This window comes from Panthera onca, chromosome D4 (assembly GCF_046562875.1).
Source record: "Panthera onca isolate mPanOnc1 chromosome D4, mPanOnc1 haplotype 2, whole genome shotgun sequence".
Classification (NCBI taxonomy): Eukaryota; Metazoa; Chordata; class Mammalia; order Carnivora; family Felidae; genus Panthera; species Panthera onca.
Genome location: NC_138351.1, coordinates 29,249,417 through 29,270,171, shown reverse-complemented (window position 1 = coordinate 29,270,171; position 20,755 = coordinate 29,249,417). Strand labels below are relative to the sequence as shown.

The window sequence follows — 20,755 nt, the reverse complement described above, 5'->3', positions numbered from 1 at the left end:
TAAGACCTCCCTAGGTAGGTCAAGCATGAACCCAGCCACGTAGCAAGACTGAAGTCCCAGAGCACGGAGGTCCCGCCCACATATCGGCTCAACCAATCGCGGTGGGAGCAGGTGATGGGGGCAGAGCCCTCCAGGCAGAGTCCCAGGCCTTAAATGCACCTAGGATGCACTCTTCTCCCTGGCAAGAGTGGGAAGCCCCCGGACCCACACCTGTGACTGCACCTGCACAGTTGCACCTGTCACAGGTGATTTTCCAGCGCAAGACCTGAGCAGGGGGTAGGGAGGGACACTCTCGGAACCAGCGCGGCCTCCAGCCTTGGGAGTCGGGAGTTTGGGGCTCCTAGGAAGCTCTATCTGCAGGTCTGGCCCCTCCAGCCGCGGCCCCCTGATCCCCGCAGGTTTCGCTGCGGGGCCCTCCCCCCACCCCCTTCCCTGAGATCCAAGTCCCCTGGAAGAAGGGAAGAAGGGGAGGTCGCAGGGCAGCGTCCCGCACATCGCACATCCTCAGCCTTCCTCCTTCCACAGCTCTGTGGAAATACTCGGGAGGATAAATTCAATGTTTTTACTTCACCGGGGTGGCTTTTACATCTCAGAAAAAAGGAGGTTGGCTTTTCAGACAGCTTGGCCTGATCAGATACTCATTTCTTTTCCCTTCCCAGGTTTTTGAAACATGCATCCTTTACTCTTCCTGGCTGCCCTTTGCTTCGGGGTAGCCTCAGCTGCTCCACAGCTCTATCAGAACTTAGATGCACGATGGTCCCAGTGGAAGGCAACACATGGGAAACTCTATGGCATGGTTGGTAACATCTAAACTGCCCAGTGAAACTTGCAGAGAATGTTCCACGCTGGTGGGAGTTCATAACACAGAGTAGCTTGAGTCTGCTCTTACCAGCTCTTACCAAGGCAGTAAGCAGGGCACCCTGACTGTACACAACGTGGGCATATGTCCTGCTGTGTGGTTGCTGGAGAACAGCTCGCAGAAGCATCAGGCCATCCCTGGCTGTGGTTTCTCCTTCTTGCTGGGAGCACATCCACTTGGTGCAGGTGATTTGCTTTCAAATAGAAGTCAAAATGATAAGATACTTGTTTCTCTGCAGGATGAAGTATGGAGGAGAGCAGTGTGGGAGAGGAATATGAAAATGATTGAACAGCACAATCGGGAATACAGTCAAGGGAAACACACCTTCACAATGGCAATGAATGGTTTTGGTGACATGGTGAGTGTGGCATGGATTGCTGAATGTTATGTGTGTCCTCCTCACAATATCATTTATTTATTTATTTGTTTGTTTATTTATTTGTTTATTTATTTGTTTATTTTTTGTTTTTTTTATTTTCCTCACAGCACTTTAAAAAAAAAAAAACTCACGCTTGTCAACATTCTATTTCCTTTTCCTTGAAGACCAATGAAGAATTCAGGCAGGTGATGAATGGCCTTAAAATCCAGAAGCGCAAGAAGTGGAAAGTGTTCCAAGCACCTTTCTTTGTTGAGATCCCCTCATCTGTGGACTGGAGACAGAAAGGCTATGTAACTCCTGTGAAGGATCAGGTGTGACAATATTCAGCAGGTCCCTCTCAAGAATAGAAGACAGGGGCACCTCGGTGGCTCGGTTGGTCAAGTGTCCAACTTCGACTGAGATCATGATCTCGTGGTTTGTGAGTTTGAGGCCCACAATGGGGCTGACAGATCAGAGCCTGGAGCTTGCTTCAGATTCTATGTCTCCCTCTCTCTCTGCCCCTCCCCTGCTTGTACTCTGTCTCTGTCTCTGTCTCTCTCAAAAATTAAATACAACATTAAAAAAAAAAGAATAGAAGACAAAAGGAATTAGTGTCCTTGCTATGGATGTTGAGGAAGAATATGCAGTTTGTTGTTTTAAGAAGTTTTAGATCTATGGGCTGTTGTCAAACTCTTACTATTTATTTTGTAGACTAAGAGCTTTTCAATTTTGTTTTCAGGGTTATTGTCTTTGTTGTTGGGCTTTTAGTGCAACTGGTGCCCTTGAAGGACAGATGTTCCGGAAAACTGGCAGACTTGTTTCACTGAGTGAGCAGAACCTGGTGGACTGCTCTCAGACTGAAGGCAATGAGGGCTACAGTGGTGGCCTAATTGATGATGCTTTCCAGTATGTTAAGGACAACGGCGGCCTGGACTCAGAGGAATCCTATCCATATCACGCACAGGTAAAGAGAGCTTCTTGTCTTGTTATCCAAGTTGAACAGGTTCGAAGACAACAGCTACCATATTTATAGTCACATTTTAGATTGTAGACTTTGTATCTGCAGACTGTCAGAACTGTCATTAAAATTTATTAATCCGGCATAGTTCTCTGCCTTGATGGTTACCATATAGTTGTTCCTACTTCTATGTTATGTGGAGGTAAGTACAGTATACCATTCTGTATACTGGTATGGATTTCTCCAGATTGAAAAATTTCTTATGGACAAGGAGACCGAGAGTGTGTCATTGAATATACACCTGCTGATTTTTCAATTTCAAAACAACCAATAAATAGCATTTCAGCTCCTGGGGTGAATTATAACAAATTTGTCTTGAATTCAGTAAGTTTGAAACTGTTTTGAACTCATGTTCCCCAGGAGGTGGATGGTAGTAATCAAGTCTCTTCCCCCTTACCTTTGAAAGGGAGACTCCTGCAAATACAGGCCTGAGAACTCTGTTGCCAATGTCACTGACTACTGGGACGTCCCTAGTAAGGAGAATGAACTTATGATCACATTGGCAGCTGTGGGGCCCATCTCTGCTGCTATAGATGCAAGCCTGGATACCTTCCGCTTCTATAAAGAAGGTAAGCATTTGTTCATATGGAAATTTAGGTAGAAAAATGGTACCATGACGTACCATATAATTGACTAGTAGGTATTTAGAATACAATGTAGAATTCTGAGTGTGTTGATTAACATGGTTGTTCATTCTGTACATGTAGTATTTGTGCCTGTTGTTTCTGTGTGACATTACTTGAATCATATCTTCATGATTTTAAGCTTGTCATAAATATATTTAAATGGCTACAGAATTTGATTTGGTATAGCTCAATTTACATTTTTTTAGTTACCAGACCTTTCGAAATTTCTAAGGAATTGTATTAATATAATTGAAACTAGAAAAAAAAAAACCTCTTGGCTCAAATAATTTTGTATTTTGTGCTGTATCCCCAGGCTGACATCCTAAAAGTAGAATGACAAGGTGTCAATAAGCGGTCATTTATGCTTCTTGGCAAGTTATTTGGAAAAGAGTTTGTGCCAACTTGTATTTCTGGTGGCATTAGATGAGGGCCTAAATCTCTAGCATATTAAAAAATCTTGTTTTTAAAATCTCTCTGGATTTATGTTATTTCAATATTAAGTGTAATTTATGTAATATGTAATTTAAATATTCATTAAATATTTAATGAAGTTTGATATGCCTACCAGCATGGTTGATAAGCCACATGTCACCCCAGCATTGAATTTTACTTTTCCAGGCATTTATTATGATCCAAGCTGTAGCAGTGAAGATGTGGGTCACGGTGTTCTGGTGGTTGGCTATGGTGCTGACGGAACAGAGACAGAGAACCAAAAATACTGGATTATCAAAAACAGGTATAAAAAGCCAAAAATACTTATCTTTGAAATTGAAAAGGGAATCCTTTCTGGAATTAGTGTCTGGATGCAGGTCCTCAAAACCTTGAGCACACTGCTGAAGTCGCAGAAGTCTTTACCCCACACGGGGGGAACACAGACATATTCATTGGCTGATACTAATAAGGTACTGTCTCAAGTTTGCTAAGGTCCTTGCTATAGTTTTGGTACCACTGCATTTCTAAACTTGAAAATTTTCTTATTTCTGAAATACATCTTGCCCTGAGAGTTCCTTTTTCCTGTCTCTCATTTTGCAGTTTCGTGAAAGGTTGGGGGAATAGCTTTCTGGGCAGGTTTGGAACGTAAACCATGAACAAGAACAGCCTCTCCTGATACTTTCTGAATCTGTCTTGGCCTCTGGTGCACTGCTCAGTATCAAGTCCCATTGTTAATAAAGACAAATGTATTTGATTTATTTGAATAAAATGGCAAATGCTGTCTTCTTTCAGCTGGGGTACTGACTGGGGCATGGATGGCTACATAAAGATGGCCAAAGACCGGGACAACCATTGTGGAATCGCCTCTTTGGCCAGCTTTCCTACCGTGTGAGATGATGGTGGGAAGAAGACCTTGATTGGCAACAAAACATCCAGAAAATGAATTTTAAAGCTGACCACACTTTATTATGTGGGATAAAACACTTGAACCTTTGAGGATACAAGTTGTGATTTGATTCTGTGGTATTTTATACTGGTAAAATGTTACTACTTTGCTTATTACTGCTGTAAACAGCTTTGTATGATTGACTCGTCTAATATGTTGAAATTTTATTGTTTTAAAAGGATGTATGAAGTTTTACCTTTTAAAATAAAAAAATTAAAAATTTTATTTATTTTTGAGAGATAGAGAAAGAGAGAGTGAGCAAGGGTGGGGGAGGGGCAGAGAGAGAGGGAGACACAAAACTGGAAGCAGGTGTTAGCACAGAGCCCGACATGGGGCTCGAACTCACGAACTTTGAGATCATGACCGGAGCTGAAGTCAGACACTTGAGTAGTAGTGAGGAGGGGGCGAGGGAAGGGAGCCAAGTGATGGACATTTTATCATTTCTTCTTTTTTCTTTTCCTTTGAATAAATGTCACCTTTTGAGGCAAAATTAAAAATAAAGTGGTAGTGGGGAAGTTTCTAATAACTTTTTGTAAAGTCAAAAATGTGATTGGGCTCTAGGGATATAACTGAATGTGCCAGGGGTCCACTAGGGGAAAGGCTGGGTGGCCTCTGGCTCTTACAGTTGTAAATATGCACATCTCATGTCAGCTGCTCTTTCACTGTTTGATTCAACCCTTAAATGGAACAAAATGTGACCAATGATCTATAAACACAAAGGTACACTATTTTAATAAGGAAAAAACTTCACATTTTAGAAAAGTAAATACACACATAGGATTTCCAAAATAAAAAAGTGCACTAGATATCATGGTCATTTGACCTTAGATGGTTACAACCCAGCTAAGTTACAGGATGGATGTCATAGAGTCAGTTTTGGGTACATCGTCCCCACTTGCTAGTGAAGACTATGTCAGTACTTTGCAGGTGAGGAAGGACCGAACACAGCGGATTGCCAGGAATTTGTGTTGTGGGTCCACAAGGATTGAGGGTAAGCCCCTAGACATGAGGGGTGGATTCAGAAATAGTGCTGGGGTTTCAGAGGTGGCAGAAAGGTGACGGTATCCAAAGTGATCATCTGAGGTTGAATTTACCTAACCTCAGAATTTATTAAAAGAAGACAAATTGCTTACGGTCTGCAGGCTAAAGAAGCACATAGTTTAATTTGCTCTCTGAGTGTTCAAAAGTGTCAAGTTCCCACTCAGGAAGTATAAGGAGAAGGTGGAAGTTAAGAGACCGCATAAGCCCTCAGGAGTGCATGAGGTGGAGGACAGTCTCAAGCCTACAAGGCCCCCTGTTTCTTGATTCCTCTCTCTCTCTCTCTCTTTCGTCTCTCTCCCTCCCTGTATCTCTTTTTTTCCTTTGTTTGTTTAGTTTCTTAAATTCCACATAAGAGTGAAATCATATGGTCTTTCTCTGACTATTTTGCTTAGCATAATACTCTCTAGCTCCATCTATGTGGTTGCAAATGGCAAGATTTCATTCTTTTTTGTGCCTGAATAATATTCCATTGTATATATATATCACATCTTTACTCATTCGTCTATTGATAGACACTTGGGGTGCTTCTCTAATTTGACCATTATAAATAATGCTGCTATAAACACAGGGGTGCATGTATCCCTTTGAATTGGTGTTTTTGTATTCTTGGGGTAAATACTCAGTTGTGTGATTGCTGGATTTAACTTTTTGAGTAACATTCACAGTGGCTGCACCACTTTATATTCCCACCAACAATGCACGAGGGTTCCTTTTTTCCCACATCCTCGCCAACACTTGTTGTTTCTTGTGTTTTTGATTTTAGCCATTCTGACAGGTGTGAGGTGATACCTCATTGTAGTTTTGACTTGCATTTCATTAATAATCACTGATGTTGAGCATCTTTTCATGTGTCTGTTGGCCATCTGGATGTCTTCTTTGGAGAAAGGTCTGTTCATGTCTTCTGCCTGTTTTTTAAGTGGATAATTTGTTTTTTGGGTGTTGAGTTGTATCAGTTCCGTATATATTTTAGATATTAACCCTTTATTGGATATGTCATTTATAAATGTTTTCTCCCAGAGAGACAATGGATCTTTGAGGAACTGAAAAAAATCAGGAAAATTTAACTCCAGGAGATTCAATCAGTAAGTAATTCTGAACAGGATTTGGACTGGGTGAGAAATTAGAAATAAGTAACAGGGTTGTTTATACAGCCTTCTGGGCTCTGAATCCCCTTCTCTGGTGACGAGAACGTCTCTGCCTCCTGGCGCAGGGAGGGCGCCTGCCACAGGGAGAGTTCTTTCCTGCTTTCAGGGGAATGGGGGAGGGTATGAGTGTCTTAAGTAATTTTTATTTATAATAATCAAAATGCCAAAGTGACACATTTCTGGCAGCTGCCCTTGGCCCCTACACATTCATGGCGTGACCCTGGAAAAGCCCCTCCAACATGAAGGGCCGGCCTGGCTGTTCCTGCATAAGCAGCCGCTAGATGGCAGCCAGGCTGTAAAACCCAGAGGGATGTCAGGGGAAGTGAGCCTCAAAGTGGAATGCCTTCCTTGAAGGATAAAACGACGTTTCCAGTTGCGCAAGATGAGAAACGTTCTGGAGACGGCTGGTGGTGGCGGTGCACAGCAATGCCCACGTACCGGCTGCCTCTGGGCCGTGCAGGTACATATGGCTAAAATGAACAATCTTATTTTATGCTTCTTTTACCACAGTTTTTAAAAAATGAAGTCAAAAAAGATAAAGCTGAAACCTAAAAGTATCCGGGAATATTTTAGCTTGCGGAGGAATATGCAAGGTTGCCTGTTGTGTTTAGAGAATCCAACAAAGCAGGACCCCCAAAGAAGGGGGATGGGGATAGAAAAAATGATAGATTGCTGTTTTGGAAGAACTTGGTATTTCAGAAACAACTTTTAAAGTGGTTGCTGTAGGAAAAGAAGGTAAGAATTTTGTATGGCCTCTTTATCTTTTGTTTGCTGTGAATCTTTTTTTTTTCCCCCCTGTTTGAATGCATACATGGGATAAAGGCCATAAAGACTTTGGATTCTTGAGGACTTAATCAGGCCAAATTGCTTATGAGGTTGTCTGATTCATGGTCCCTAGACATTTGCTGAGCACCTACCATGGGCACCAGCCCCGGGCTCATGACAGGGACACAAAGTGGATGACAATGTACCTGCTCACAGAGCCAGTCATGGGGCTCAACTCCACAGCTGCCTGAAAAATTGGCCCTGGGGGGTTATTTTCAGGGATTGGAGCTGTATTTTGGGTGGCCACCTGAGAGCAAGATCAGACTTGATGTTTGCAGCCAAAGGTCACATGCTGCTAAGAGGCTGGGGCCTCAACCCCCTCAGGCCTGGGACTTAGCAGCTTCCAGACACAGGCCAGGACAGGGACGGGAGCACAGTCCCTGATGAACACCCTGGAGGAGGGAGAGGGAGGAGCCCCTAAAAGGGGATTTTAAGGAATGGTCAGGCCCCTCTCATGGGCACCTCTGGAAATGTGTGTGGCAGGAACAGGAAATGAACCAGGGGACAGCTGCTAATCTCCCCAAACCCCAGCCTCAGTTGCTTGCTGGTTGTGACTGTTGCTCACAGGGCCAAGTCTTTGCTCCTAAGGAATGAAGAAGACTGTGGGCGTAGGGAGGAGGGGCAGGAAAGAAGTTCCACAAGTTTCTAGAGCAGAGTTTCCCCACAGACGGGGCTGTGATGTGCCCTGCCTCTAGGGACTGCTGTTTGGTGAGGGGGCCTGGCTGGTGCCCAAGGCTGTGACTCCAGCCTGCAGGGCTCCTGTCAGGGCAGAGAAGGGCCTAAGGCCAGCTCTGGGTAGATGATGTTCCTTGTCCTCTTGAAATCACAGAATTTACAACTGAAAGAGACTTACAGATGGTTTGCTTCAACTCAGTCTTGGGATCTGGAGACAAAGGGTTTAAGAGATTTAGACAAAATTGTGCCATCAATTACTAACAATTCAGACTAAGTGTCAGGCCATCTTCCCACACCCGGGGGCCTGTTATTCTCCTGTGCTAAGTATTTATATGGTAATGTAGTGTGTGTGTGTGTGTGTGTGTGTGTGTGTGTGTGTGTGTGTTGAGTGTACACTTATATGTGAATACTGTGAAAGTGTGTATGCATAAGTGTGCATTTGTCTATAAATGTTTGTGTATGCATGTGTGTGTTGTGTGTGTGTGTTTTGTGTCTGTGTTTCATGAGTCAAGGGTTTTTCTGGCTCTAAAGACCTGTTCTTATGGCCAAGAGCTGTGACCCTCACTGATTTATCCATGAGTGCCCATTTCCCACAGTCAGGGTGACTAATAGAACACCCCGAGAACTTTTTCTAAAAATATATGAATTTGTTAATTAACTGTTGACACACTTTATAATGCTTTTTTGCTACATTATCTTACCATATAACAGCTTTTATAATGTGAAGTTTTAGTAGGAATGGAAAGAAAATTCAATCTTCCTACCATGATGAAAGACAAAAATGATTAGTCAATATTATAGTTGTTGATCTTTTTGAAAACCTCCAGCTTCAAAACTCACTATTGGTAATACTGTAAGAATTTTGAAGATTTTTTTCAAATCTGGAAAACTTCTATCAAGTTAGATATTTTTTTCATACATAAGCTTTAGAATCTTCAGACATGTGAAGATTTCTCATCTAGTGACCTATTTTGAGTGTTCATTGATTGTTGACTCTCATTAACCACTCTATGGGGGTTTGTGTCCTTCATCTGGTTTGAGGGGCTGAGATCCTTTGCCCTCTCCCCTCGCTGGGGATGCATTTTCACTAGTGCTCCGGGCTCTTCTCCATATGAGACTCCCCTGCCACCTGGCTCAGGTCCCCGTTTCTCCAGCCTCCTCATGTCTCTGCATCTGGGAGCCTGCCGTCCAGCTGGGCCCTGCCCGCACTCCCATTGAGAATTGACTGGAAGACTTTATTGGTCAACAGGGGCAGTGAATAGTGAGGACCCCATGAAAGACCCTTCCATATAGAGAACACACAGTCCTAGGACAAACATGCAAAACTGGTTATCTTCTAGAATGTTCCGATTGTTTCTCTTCGTGACATCTAACTTACACCCCATAAACTGGACAAAGTGCACTTACGACTTGATTAGGTGTCATTCATCATTTTGGCAAGATGTTGTCCTGAAGATAAATACAAATAAATTTTACTACCTCAGTTCCCAAAGTGTGTAGTTTGAGCCTGTTTTCCAATAAAGATGAGCTTCTCATTTACTGACTCTGGAACCCTGAGCAGCCCTCCTGTGTGTCAGAGGTTCCCATACTTTGGGATTTTCATGGAATAGTAAAATTTCATGAAGAACATGGAGACTGAGACTTCGTTTTGCAAAGTAAGACTGCTTATAAAGAGCAACGGGTACCAGGGTGTGTGGGGGACTCATTCGGTTAAGTGTCTGACTCGATTTCAGCTCAGGTCTTGATCTCAAGGTTTCTGCAGTTAAATCCTGTGTCCAGCTCTGTGTCGGGCTCTGTGCTGACAGTGCAGAGCCTGCTTGGGATTCTCTGTTTCCTTTTCTCTCTGCCCCTCCCCTGCTCCCTCTTTCTCTCTCTCTCTCAATATAAATAAATAAACATTAAAAAAAAAAAGAGCAACAATTCCTATTTCTTTTGTCATCACAAAGCATGTTTAATTTTAATTACTTAAAGTAATTAATTTTATGTTAATTATTTAATTATTTATAATGTCACTTTAAAAAAGAAGAATAGATTGAAAAAATGAGGAAAGTTAGAGTCTGGGAATACTTGGCTATTTCTTTAAGTTGAATAATTTAATCGTGGGCGAAAAAATAATCCAGTGGCTCTTATTTCTGTTTTCTAGATTTGTGACCAGTTTGTTCTGGGCAGTGTGGTTTTAAACTTTATTGTTATGCTTTTTCCAGAAAAAGTGGTGTATAGAAGTACAAAGAAAGCCCCACAGGCCCATTCCCATGAAATATTTAGAGGCCATGTGGGTTCCATCACCTGATGCTATAAAACTCACCTCCTGTCCCACAGGCTGGACCTCACTTTGGGAAGCACAGTGATTCTGGCTGCTCTTGAAACGTGCTCACAGATCTCAGCGTTAGTAGGAAACCTGGAGTCATGCACATGTCAGACCACGGCCCTGTCATGAAACACAGGGGTCAGTGCGTCTCTGTTCCATAGACACGGGGATGGAGAATGGGAAGAACAGGTTTTAATCCCTGAGTATCCTGACACTTGCCGTCTAAACTTCCCATCCCCGTCCTTCCTTCCACATTACATAGAAGCCTGGAATCCTCATCCACGATAGCCAGGTAAACATTTGTTAACACAGTTATCATGCTGCTTGCTGACATCTTTCATTTCCTGAAGATGAGCACAGTGGGAGACAAAACGATTGTGAGTCGGGATGGCCTAGGTCCCACCCAGCTTCTCCTGAGCTTCTGGCATTTGGAAGGATGGTTTGTCCTTCCATAAAGCCTGGCTTTTTATTGAAAGGCAAGAGTTCAAAGCCTGAATATTTGACTCTTATTTTCATCTCTCATTTACTACACTTCCCAAGGCAATGGATGCTTCTGGTGAATCAAGGGTGGGTTGCATAAAATAAAGTCGATAAAAATGAACATAAGCCTTCCAAAAATGTTACCCTCATCACAGTTGAAATTGGAGGGCTGGGAGGAGAGGGGAGTGGGGAGTTACTGTTTCATGGGGACAGAGTTCAGTTTGAGATGAGGAATGTTCTGGAAATGGATGGTGGTGAGGGTTGCAACAATGTGACTGCACTAAATGAAAATGGTTAAAAGAGGTCAATTTTGTTATGCATATTTCACCACAGTAAAAAGCAATTCAACTTGCTTCCCAGTGAGCAGGTGAGTGTGGGAAGTTGTTTCCCTCTCTCCTTGAAAAAGAACAAGCAACAAGTCGGGCACGATGGTGGCGTGTGGTCTCAGGAGGGCAGTGCTGACCTCCTGGGGTCCATCTCCCTGGTGCAGTCCTGTGAGTGTGACCAGCCAGCTGGGATCTTCTGCTGCCCCACCTGTCTGGATCACAAGCTTTGAGCAAGCAGGGGTGCAGCAGGCTGTGTATCTTCCCTGCAACAGCATATTTCCTGTCCGGCCCCTGGAAATGCATGTGCGGTGTGTAAATTGCCCTATGGTGCCTGGAAAAGGCTGCTGTGGGCCCACATTTCACCTGTGTTCAACCCAAGCCCTGTGTGCCTGGGGCGGGATCTCCTCCTGTACGGGTGATCATAGGCACCAAGCCTGATGTTTCTAGTAACACCATTTGGCACAGCTTGGATTGGATATTGCCCAGGCTGCTGGGATTCCTCTGAGCTCACTGAGCCTCCACTATGCGAATCAGGGGGCATCAACTGAGAACAGTTCCCTTTGCAACAGGAAAGCATACAAGTCAGGTGGAGGAGACTAGAGGGTGGGGAAGTAGTCCAGACACAGGAACCCAAAGCTAAGCGCACGTGGCTGGTATGGCAAAACTGTCTTAACCCATTAGAGAGTCTGACATTTTCTTTTATTGTTTGTAAACCTTTATCCTTGTTAATGGCTGAGTAGAACTAGAAGAGAACTATCATATTTCACTATTCTTAAAATAAAATGTGACTTGTAAGTACTCAAGTAAAATCTAGTCTCTTTGTTTCTTTAAGGAGCTTCTCCTCCCCATGCCTGTACAAGTGTCCTGGGGTCTTAGGGACAACTGTATTTGCTGCCCTTTGTCGTCCCAGGATGTGTGACCTGATCATTTTGTGGCCAAAGGCAGTGCCTGGGAATCTTCCAGAGCCACCCGTTCTAGGCCCAAGCCATGCACAGCCTGAATGCAAGCAGACTCCTGCCCTTGGCCTTTGAGAACCCCCTGTCCTTTCCCAGTATTGGGGAGACCCTTCTCCCTTCTCGTCCATAGACAACGGACACTTCATACCTTGATGATAGTGACCTTAAAGGACATTTTCCTTTTGGGCCCTGGGATTAGGACACCCTTTTTCTCTCTTCAAAGTTTGGTGTTCAAGACTCTTGTGGACTCAGGAATTGTATTCAGGATGTCAAATGCTGAACAGTGACTCTTTCCTCTTTTTGTTCCTGCTATTCAAATCCTGATCTTCTGTGGGACAAAGATGTCCCTGACTGTAGAGGGGTCATGTCCCCAGAAAAGAAACATAAACCTGAAAAGAACACTGACATTTCTGAAAGTATCACTGTCATGTATGACATAGGTCTGCAGGCCGCTACAGGGCCTCTCTCAACATCTGATACAGTCTCCCCTCAGCCCTGACAACCACACCTCAGGACCTACTCTAGAAGAAATAACTCAGGGGGAGTTTTCTGCTAGGAGAAGAGAGTTGTGGTTCCTGGGGGGAGAAGGGAGGATCTCCCCATGAATCAGTGCAAGTCACAGACAAAGGAGCCACTTTCCAGAAATGTTGAATGGACATAATGGCAGAGGGTTAGAGACTGTGCCTGGGGTAATGACATGGGGCCCCAGGGAAGACTGTGGTCCCTTGGTTGCTGTCCCCAGGACTGCAGCATAGAGCATTAGCTGTTGTCCTCTGCATTCTCTTTGATTATCTTTAATGACTGCCAGCCTTCAATCCCGGGGCTGGTACTACCATGTGGTGCTATGTGCTATGTGCTGGCTAGTGCAGAATTAATTCTATGAGAGAAGGTAGGTTGCTAATATTCTATCAACATGATGGTAATTTTTATCTTTATTTTCAAAGCTTCAGGACTCCTTCACATAGTTCCAGAGTTCTTGACCATGATTGTGCTGTACTGGTTATCAAATATTATGCTCTCAATTTTGAATTTAGAGGCCTTGATCATTAAACTTCTTTGTCTTCAGTGGACTTCATGGCTAACTGTCAGCTCACCTTTCCACACATCACTTCTGAGACAATCCTGGGTGATCCTGATAGTTGTTAACCAGCAGAGTGTGACCCCAAATCCAACAACCATAATGGGGGCCTCTCAGCCCTGGAACCTCTGGCAATCAGATGATACCCATGGGTCCTGTCTCACAATAATGCTCTCAAATGTTTGAAATAAAATACATGTACTAACAAGGTAACTGGATATTGAAATATATTTATCAAAATATATCAAATTGGGTAACATGATAATATGTGTACCTCCAGTGGGGGATCTTCTAAGTGTTCTAACTTCAAAATAGTGACAAGAGTAAATACTTTTATAAGATATCTAGACCAACCATAATTGATATGAAATATCTGATTTCCTATGATGACAAAGTCATGGGTACTGTAAATATTACTCTGATTTGTTGGTGACATATATAGATGAAGGGAATGCTAATTTTTAGTCAAGAACAGTAAAAAGAATCATTTCTTCCCTACAAATTCATGGCCTTTGTCATGAATTGTATTCTGCCCCAAATTCATATGCTAAAGTCTAATGCCCAATGTGACCTTGTTTGGATATAAAGCATTTTAAGATGTAATTGATGTCAAATGAGGTGAGAGGGTCAGGTCCTAATATGATAGGTTGGTAACTTTGTAAGAACATGAACAGAAACAGATCTCTGTCTCTCTCAGTCTGTGTCTTCCCAGCTCACATAGCAAGGAAAGGCCATTTGAAGACACCACAAGAAGCTGGCCATGTACAAGACAGTAAGAGAGCTCTCACCATAAAGCCAATCCTCTATCACATTCAGCTTGAACTTTCAAGCCTCCAGAACTGTGAGAAATAAATTTCTATTATTTCAGCCAACCAGTCTGTGATATTTTGTTATGGTAGCCTGGCTAGCCAAAGACAGTTTAAGACAGGCTAAGACTAAGAAAGGACCCACCCCTATCTCCCTTCTTTGCTTCTAGACCTGTAAATAGAGTCTAGTCCCAACAGGCCCCTAAAGGTGAGGTATGAAGTGTGACCCATGAGGAGGTGCATTATACTCCAAAGGAACTACTCGAGTTTTCTAACTTATGTAACCAACTCTGGGGAACATGTATAAGAATGGATCTTAAGGGAGTGAGGCAGTGGGAAGAAGAACATAAACTTGGATAAGAATGAATTCATTGATGTGAATTCATATCTCTTCTCCCTAAGAAGAGGTTCTGCATTTAATGTTGCAGCTTGGGTCTAGCAGTTTGTTTGGTTGGTTGTGATACATGGACCAAAAGGTCCATAGTGAGTGAGTTGGAAATGCCGGACCTGTCCTGGTTTAATGTAGAGGCAGGGATTCACAGGTATAGGAAGGTTGGAATGTTAGATTGGATTTATCACTTAAGACATTCACACCCACACTGGGAGGATGCAGAAGACATATTTTTACCACCTTGTGAGAAATGAATTTGTGATAGGCCCAGTGGCAACACTCAGCAGCCCAAGGCAGGGCCGGTGCCATCACTGTGATGGACAGCAGAGTCAGAGCAGCAATCAGAATTGTCTGCCTCATGCACACCTGTGGTGTTGGCTGGTTGATCACAGTGTTCCTAGAACTAAGATAGATAAAAAGACTGCTAAATTTTAATGAAGCAGAAAAATTCCAAGTCAAGTGAACAAGAAACTACCCTGAATCACAAAACAGAAGATAATACCTCTCAATCAATTCCCAGACTTGAGTCAGTTTATAGACCCAGAACCCTTGAATGAAGGGGAGTCTAGGTCCCCCTAAGGAAGGACACTGGTACACTACCAAAAATTACCCTGTTTATCTTTCTACCAGCTATCCCCAATGTACCTATGGCATTTTACCAGGATAACTCTACATTGGAAATAATTAGACCTTCCAGGGACTGCTAGACACTCTGAATCGGCACTAATTCCAGACCTCAAATATCACCATGGTCCAATAGAGTATAGGCTCATGGAAGTCAGGCAATCAATGAGGTTTTGCACAGTTCCATTTCCCATTGGGCCTGATAGGTCTTGAAACCATCCTGTGGTTATTTCCCTGGTGCTAGAATGCATAACTGAAATAGATATATATAGCCATATATCTGGCAGAATCCCCACATTGGTTCCCTGACAGGAAGTGAGGATGATTATGGTGGGAGAGTCAAATGGAAGCCACCAGAACTGCCTCTACCTGAGAAAACAACCAAAAGCAACATCACATTCCTGGAGAGGTTGCAGCGATTAGTGCCACCACCAAGTAATTTAAGGGTGCAGGTGTGGTAATTCCCACCACATCCCTATCTGCCTCTCCTATTTGGCCTGTGGAGAAGACAGATGTATTTTGGAGAACATGGGTTATCATAAGCTTAACTACGTGGTGGCTTTAGTTGCAATGAAAACCAAATGTGCTTGCATTAGTTGAGCAAATTAACACTACTCCTGGTATTGGTGAGCATCTTTGATCTGGCCAAATGCCCTTTTTCTAATCCCTGTCATAAGACCAACCAGAAGCAGCTTGCTTTTAGCTAGAAAGGTCAGCAATACACTAAGTGTGTCCTACCTAAGGGATGTGTACACTTTCCAGTCCTATGTCATAATTTAGTTTCCTTGGATCATGATTACCCCTCTTTTCCAGAAGATACCGCTGTGGTCCATTACACCTGTGACATTATGTTGATTGGACCTCTGAGCAAGAAGTAGCAACTTCTCCAGACATATTCATAAGACTTTTATGTGTTAGAGGATGGGAAATAAATCAGACAAAAAATAAAGAACCTCTACTTCAGTGAAATTTCTGGCTGTCCAGTGGTATGGGGCAGGGTGAGATATCACACCTAAAGGGAAGGATAAGTTGTTGCTTTTTTTTACAACCAAAACAGAGGTACAAGGTTACCTTTGGATTTTAGAGGCAACATATTCCTCATTTGGATATGTTACTCCAGCCTATTTGCTGAGTGACCCAAAATACTGCTTCTGTGAGTGAGGTAAGAATAAGGTTCAGTTGCTATTCAGGCCACTTGGCCACTTGGGTCGCATCCAATGGTGCTTGAAGCATCAGTGGCAGATAGGGGTGCTCTTTGGAACTTTTGCCAGTCCCCTATAGGTGAATCACAGCACAGACCCTGAGGATTTTAGAGGAGAGCCCTACTCTCCTTTTGATAAGTAGGTCTTGGTCTACCTTATCATGCCTTAGTAGAGACTGAAAGTTTAACCACAGGTCATTAGATTACAGTGGGACCTGGGATGCCTATCATTCATGGATGTTATCTGATGCACCAAGCCATAAAGTTGGACATGCACATCAACACTCCATCAGATGGAAGTGGTATGTGCACAATCAGGCCTAAGTAGGCCCTGAAGGCACAAGTAGGTTATTTACCTTAGGAAGGGACCCAAATGCCCATGTACCCAACATCTGCCTTCTCTTTCCAACCTGCACTTATGGCCTCACTGAGATCTCTCTATAGTCTGTTGGTAGAGAAAGAGAAGACTGAGGTTTAGTTTACAATTGGTTCTCTATGATGGACAAGCACCACCCAAAAATAGACAACTGTAGCACCGAAGCTCCTTTGGGACATATTTGAACAGTGGGGAAGGGAGATCCTATCTGTGGACAGAACTTCTAGTGGCGCATGTAGTTTTTCCCTTTGCTTGGAAGGAGAAATGGCCAGAGGTGGGATTATATTCTGACTCATGAGCTTGGCTGATGGTTTAGTAGGATGACCAGAGACTTGGAAGGACCATGATTGGATAAATGGCCCCAAGGAAATTTAGGGAAAAGGTATGTGGGTAAACCTCTCTTAATGGGTAGAAAATATGAAGATATCTGTGTCTCATGTGAATGCTTACCAAAGGGTGAACTCAGCAGAGGAGGATTTTAATAGGAGGAGTGGGTAAGATGACCTGTTCTATGAATAGCATTCAGCTTCTTTCCCCAGCTACCCCATTCATTGCCCAACAGGCCCATGAACAAAGTGGCCATGGTGGCAGGGATGGAGGTTGTGCATGGGCTCAGCAACATGGACTTCTACTCACAAAGGTAACCTGGCCATGGACACTGCTGAGTGCCCAATCTGCTGGCAGCAGAGACCAACACTGAGTCCCTGATATGACACCATTCTCCAGGGTGATCAGCCAGCTACATGGTGGCAGGTTGATTACATTGGACCACATCTGTCATGGAATGGGCAGTCTTCTGTTCTTCCTGGAACAGTCTGAATACAGCAGATTTGCCTTCCTTGCACAAAATGCTTCTGCCAAAACTACCATCCATGGATTTGTAGAATGCCTTATCCATGGTCATGGTATTACACACAGCATTTCTGTGTTCAAGGACCACACTTTGCAGCCAATGAAGTGCAGTAATGGTCCCATGCTCACGGAACTCATTGGTATTATGTTCCCTGCCATCCAGAACAGCTGGCTTGATAGAATGGTGGAATGACCTTTTGAAGGCTCAATTACACTGCCAACATGGTGGCAATACATTTAAAGCTAAGGTAAGGTTCTCTAGGAGTTTGTATGTGGTGTGAATAAGCATCCAATATGGTGCTTTTTCCCCAACAAACAAGATAAAAAGGTCTGAGAATTAAGGGGTGGAAATGGAAATGGCACCACTCACTATTACCTCTAGTGACCTACTAGTAAATTTTTGTTTATTGTTCTCATAACCTTACGCTCTTCTGGCCTAGATATCTTAGTTTAAGAAGAAAATAGTGAAGCCACACAACAGTGAAGCTATTGGAGTGGAAGTTAATACTACCTCCCAGCCACTTTGGGTTCCTCATGCCTCTGAGTCAACAGGTAAAGAAGGAGCTCATTCGTGTGAATGTTCCTTACTTGCTACTCCACAGTGGAGGTAAGGAAGGGTATGTCTGGAATACAAGAGATCTCTCTGGGTGGCCTATGATTAAGGTCAGTGGAAAATTACAACAGTCCAATCTAGGCAGGACTAATAATGGCCTGGACCCATAAGAGATGAAGGTTAGGGTCACCATATCGTGTAAAGAACCACAACTAGCTCAGGTGCAAACTGAAGGTTAAGGAAATACAGAATGCCTAATGGAAGAAAGTAGTTATAAATACCAGCTATGTAGGACCACGTGACCAGTGCCAGTGATAGAGACTGTAATTGTCATGAGAATTTCCTTTCTATTTTGTTATGAATACATTTCTGTTTGTGTATATGTGTGTGAGCATGGAATATTAAAATTTAATTTAATTTAATTTTTGAGAGAGAGAGCGAGGGAGCAAGTGTGGGAGTGGGGCAGAAGAAGAGAGAGAGAGAGAATCCCACAACCATGGGATCATGATCTGAACTGAAATCGAGAGTCGGTCACTGGACTCACCCAGCCACCCCTTTAATTTTTATTTTAATTCCAGTATAATTAGCATACAGTGTTATATTAGTTTCAGGAGTACAATATAGAGATTCAACAATTCTGTACATTACTCAGTGCTCATCAAGATGAGTGTACTCTTAATCCCATTTACCTATTTGACCCATCCCCCGCACCCTCCTCTCCTCTGGTAACCATCTCTTTGTTCTTTATAGTTAAGAATCTTTTTGGGGGGATTGCCTCTTTTTTCCCCCTTTGTTCATTTGTTTGGTTTCTTAAATTCCACATATGAGTGAAATCATGTAGTATTTGTCTTTCTCTGACTGTCTTATTTTGCTTAGCATTATACTCTATAGCTCTATCCATGTTGTTGTAAATGACAAGATTTCATTCTTTTTTAATGGCTCAATATATTATGACTTAATATATACATATCTTGAGTCATATGTGTATATATATATACACACATCCATATATATAAGTTTGTATTTATACATATTATGTATGTATGTATTTATATACATATTATAAATATATATATAAAATAGAAGCAGCCCAAGTGTCCACTGATAGGTGAACGGATAAAGAAGATGCAGTACACAACAGTGCATGAGTGTTTTTTTTTCTCCACATCCTCATTAACGCTGGTGGTTTCTTGTGTTTTTGATTTCAGTCATTCTGGTAAGTTGTGAGGTGATATCTCCTTGTAGCTTTGATTTGCATTTCCCTGATGATGAGAGATGTTGAGCATTTTTCCATGTCTGTTGACCAGTTGAATGTCTTCTTTGGAGAAATGTCTGTTCATGTCTTCTGCCCATTTTTTAAATCAGATTATTTGTTATTTGGGTGTTGAGTTCTGTAGGCTTTTTATATATTTTGGATACTAAGCCTTTACTGGATATGTCATTTGCAAATATCTTCTCCAATTCCATAGATTGCCTATTAGTTTTGTTGATTGTTTGCTTTGCTGTGCAGAAGATTTTATTTTGATGTAGTCCCAATAGTTTATTCTTGCTTTTGTTTCCCTTGCCTCAGGTGTCATATGTAAAAATGTCAGTGAAATTACTTCCTGTGCTCTCTTCTAAGATTTTTATGGTTCCAGGTCTGGTATCCATTCAGGACCTTAATCCATTTTGAGTTTATTTTTGTATATGGTGTAAGTAAGTGTTCCAGTTTCATTCTTTTGCATATTGCTGTCCTGTTTTCCCAACACCATTTGTAAGAGATTCTTTTTCTCATTGCAAGTTCTTGCCTTTGTCAAAGATTAACTGACCATATAATCGTGGGTTTGTTTCTGGACTTTCTATCTTGTTCTATTGATCTATGTGTCTATTTTTGTGCCAGTACCATACTGTTTTGATTACCATACTGTTTTGATAACTACAGCTTTGTAGTATAACTTGAAATCTGGAGTTGTGATACTTCCAGCTTTAATTTTCCTTTTCAAGATTGGTTTGGTTATTCAAGGTCTTTTGTGGTTCCATACAAATGTTAGGATTGTTCGTTCTAGCTCTGTGAAAAATGCTGTTGGTATTTTGATGGGATTGCATTAAATATGTAGATTGCTTTGTGCAATATGGACATTCAAACAATATTTGTTCTTCTGATCCATGGAATATCTTCCATTTGTTTATGTCATCTTCAATTTCTTTCATCAATGTTTTATAGTTTTCAAAGTAGAGGTCTTTCGTCTCCTGCTTAAGTTTATTCCTAGGTATTTTATTGTTTTTGGTGCAATTGTAAATGAATTTGTTTCCATAATTTCTTTTTCTGATGCTTCATTGTCAGTGTATAGAAATGTGACAGATTTCTGTACATTGATTTTGTATCCTGTGAATTTACTGAATTTATCTATCATTTCTCTAGTAATTTTTGGTGGAGTCTTTAGGATTTTATTATGTCATCTGCAAATAGTTAAAGTTTTACTTTTTCCTTACTGATTTATTACTTTTTCTTGTCCGGTTGGTGTGACTAGGACTTCCAGTACTATGTTGAATAAAAGTAGTGAGAGTGAACATCCTTGTCTTGTTCCTGACCTTAAGGGAAAAGCTCTCAGTTTTTCACCATTAAGAATGCTATTAGCTGTGGGTTTTCATACATGACCTTTATTATGTTGAGATATATTCCCTCTAAACCTACTTTGTTGAGGTTTCTTTTTTTTAAATCATGAATAGATTTACTTTGTCAAAGATTTTCCTGCATCTACTGAAATGATCATATGGCTTTTACCCTTTCTCTTCTTGATGTGATGTATCACATTCATTGATTTGTGAATATTGAACCATCTTTGCATCCCAGGATTAAATCCCACTTGACCATGGTGAATGAGTTTTTATGTATTGTT

At 42.1% G+C, this 20,755-nt stretch overlaps 1 protein-coding gene and 1 pseudogene across 4 annotated transcripts; both read left to right on the top strand.

The window, feature by feature from the left end:
• Nucleotides 1-670: 670 nt before the first annotated feature.
• Nucleotides 671-4,461, top strand: LOC132663888 (procathepsin L). Of its 4 annotated transcripts, XM_060610445.3 has the most exons (8): nt 671-796; nt 835-837; nt 1,098-1,217; nt 1,403-1,549; nt 1,957-2,181; nt 2,642-2,804; nt 3,480-3,597; nt 4,086-4,461. In XM_060610445.3, exons 1-8 carry the CDS (start codon nt 671-673, stop codon nt 4,183-4,185), a joined length of 1,002 nt encoding a protein of 333 aa, XP_060466428.2. In that variant the 3' UTR covers nt 4,186-4,461. The 4 variants fall into 4 exon arrangements, with proteins under 4 accessions (XP_060466428.2, XP_060466427.2, XP_060466426.2 ...); XM_060610444.3 differs by lacking the exon at nt 835-837 and having other exon boundaries at nt 1,403-1,537; XM_060610443.3 differs by lacking the exon at nt 835-837.
• A 633-nt stretch (nt 4,462-5,094) lies between these two features.
• The window catches only part of LOC132663402 (tyrosine-protein phosphatase non-receptor type 2-like), a 33,512-nt pseudogene continuing 17,851 nt past the window's right edge, over nt 5,095-20,755 (top strand).

Coding starts and splice junctions, on each gene's coding strand:
- LOC132663888 (XM_060610445.3), top strand. CDS start 671: ATGCATCCTTTACTCTTCCTGGCTGCCCTTTGCTTCGGGGTAGCCTCA. Junction 1,218..1,402: donor TGAATGGTTTTGGTGACATG/GTGAGTGTGGCA, acceptor TTTTCCTTGAAG/ACCAATGAAGAATTCAGGCA. Junction 1,550..1,956: donor TAACTCCTGTGAAGGATCAG/GTGTGACAATAT, acceptor TTTTGTTTTCAG/GGTTATTGTCTTTGTTGTTG.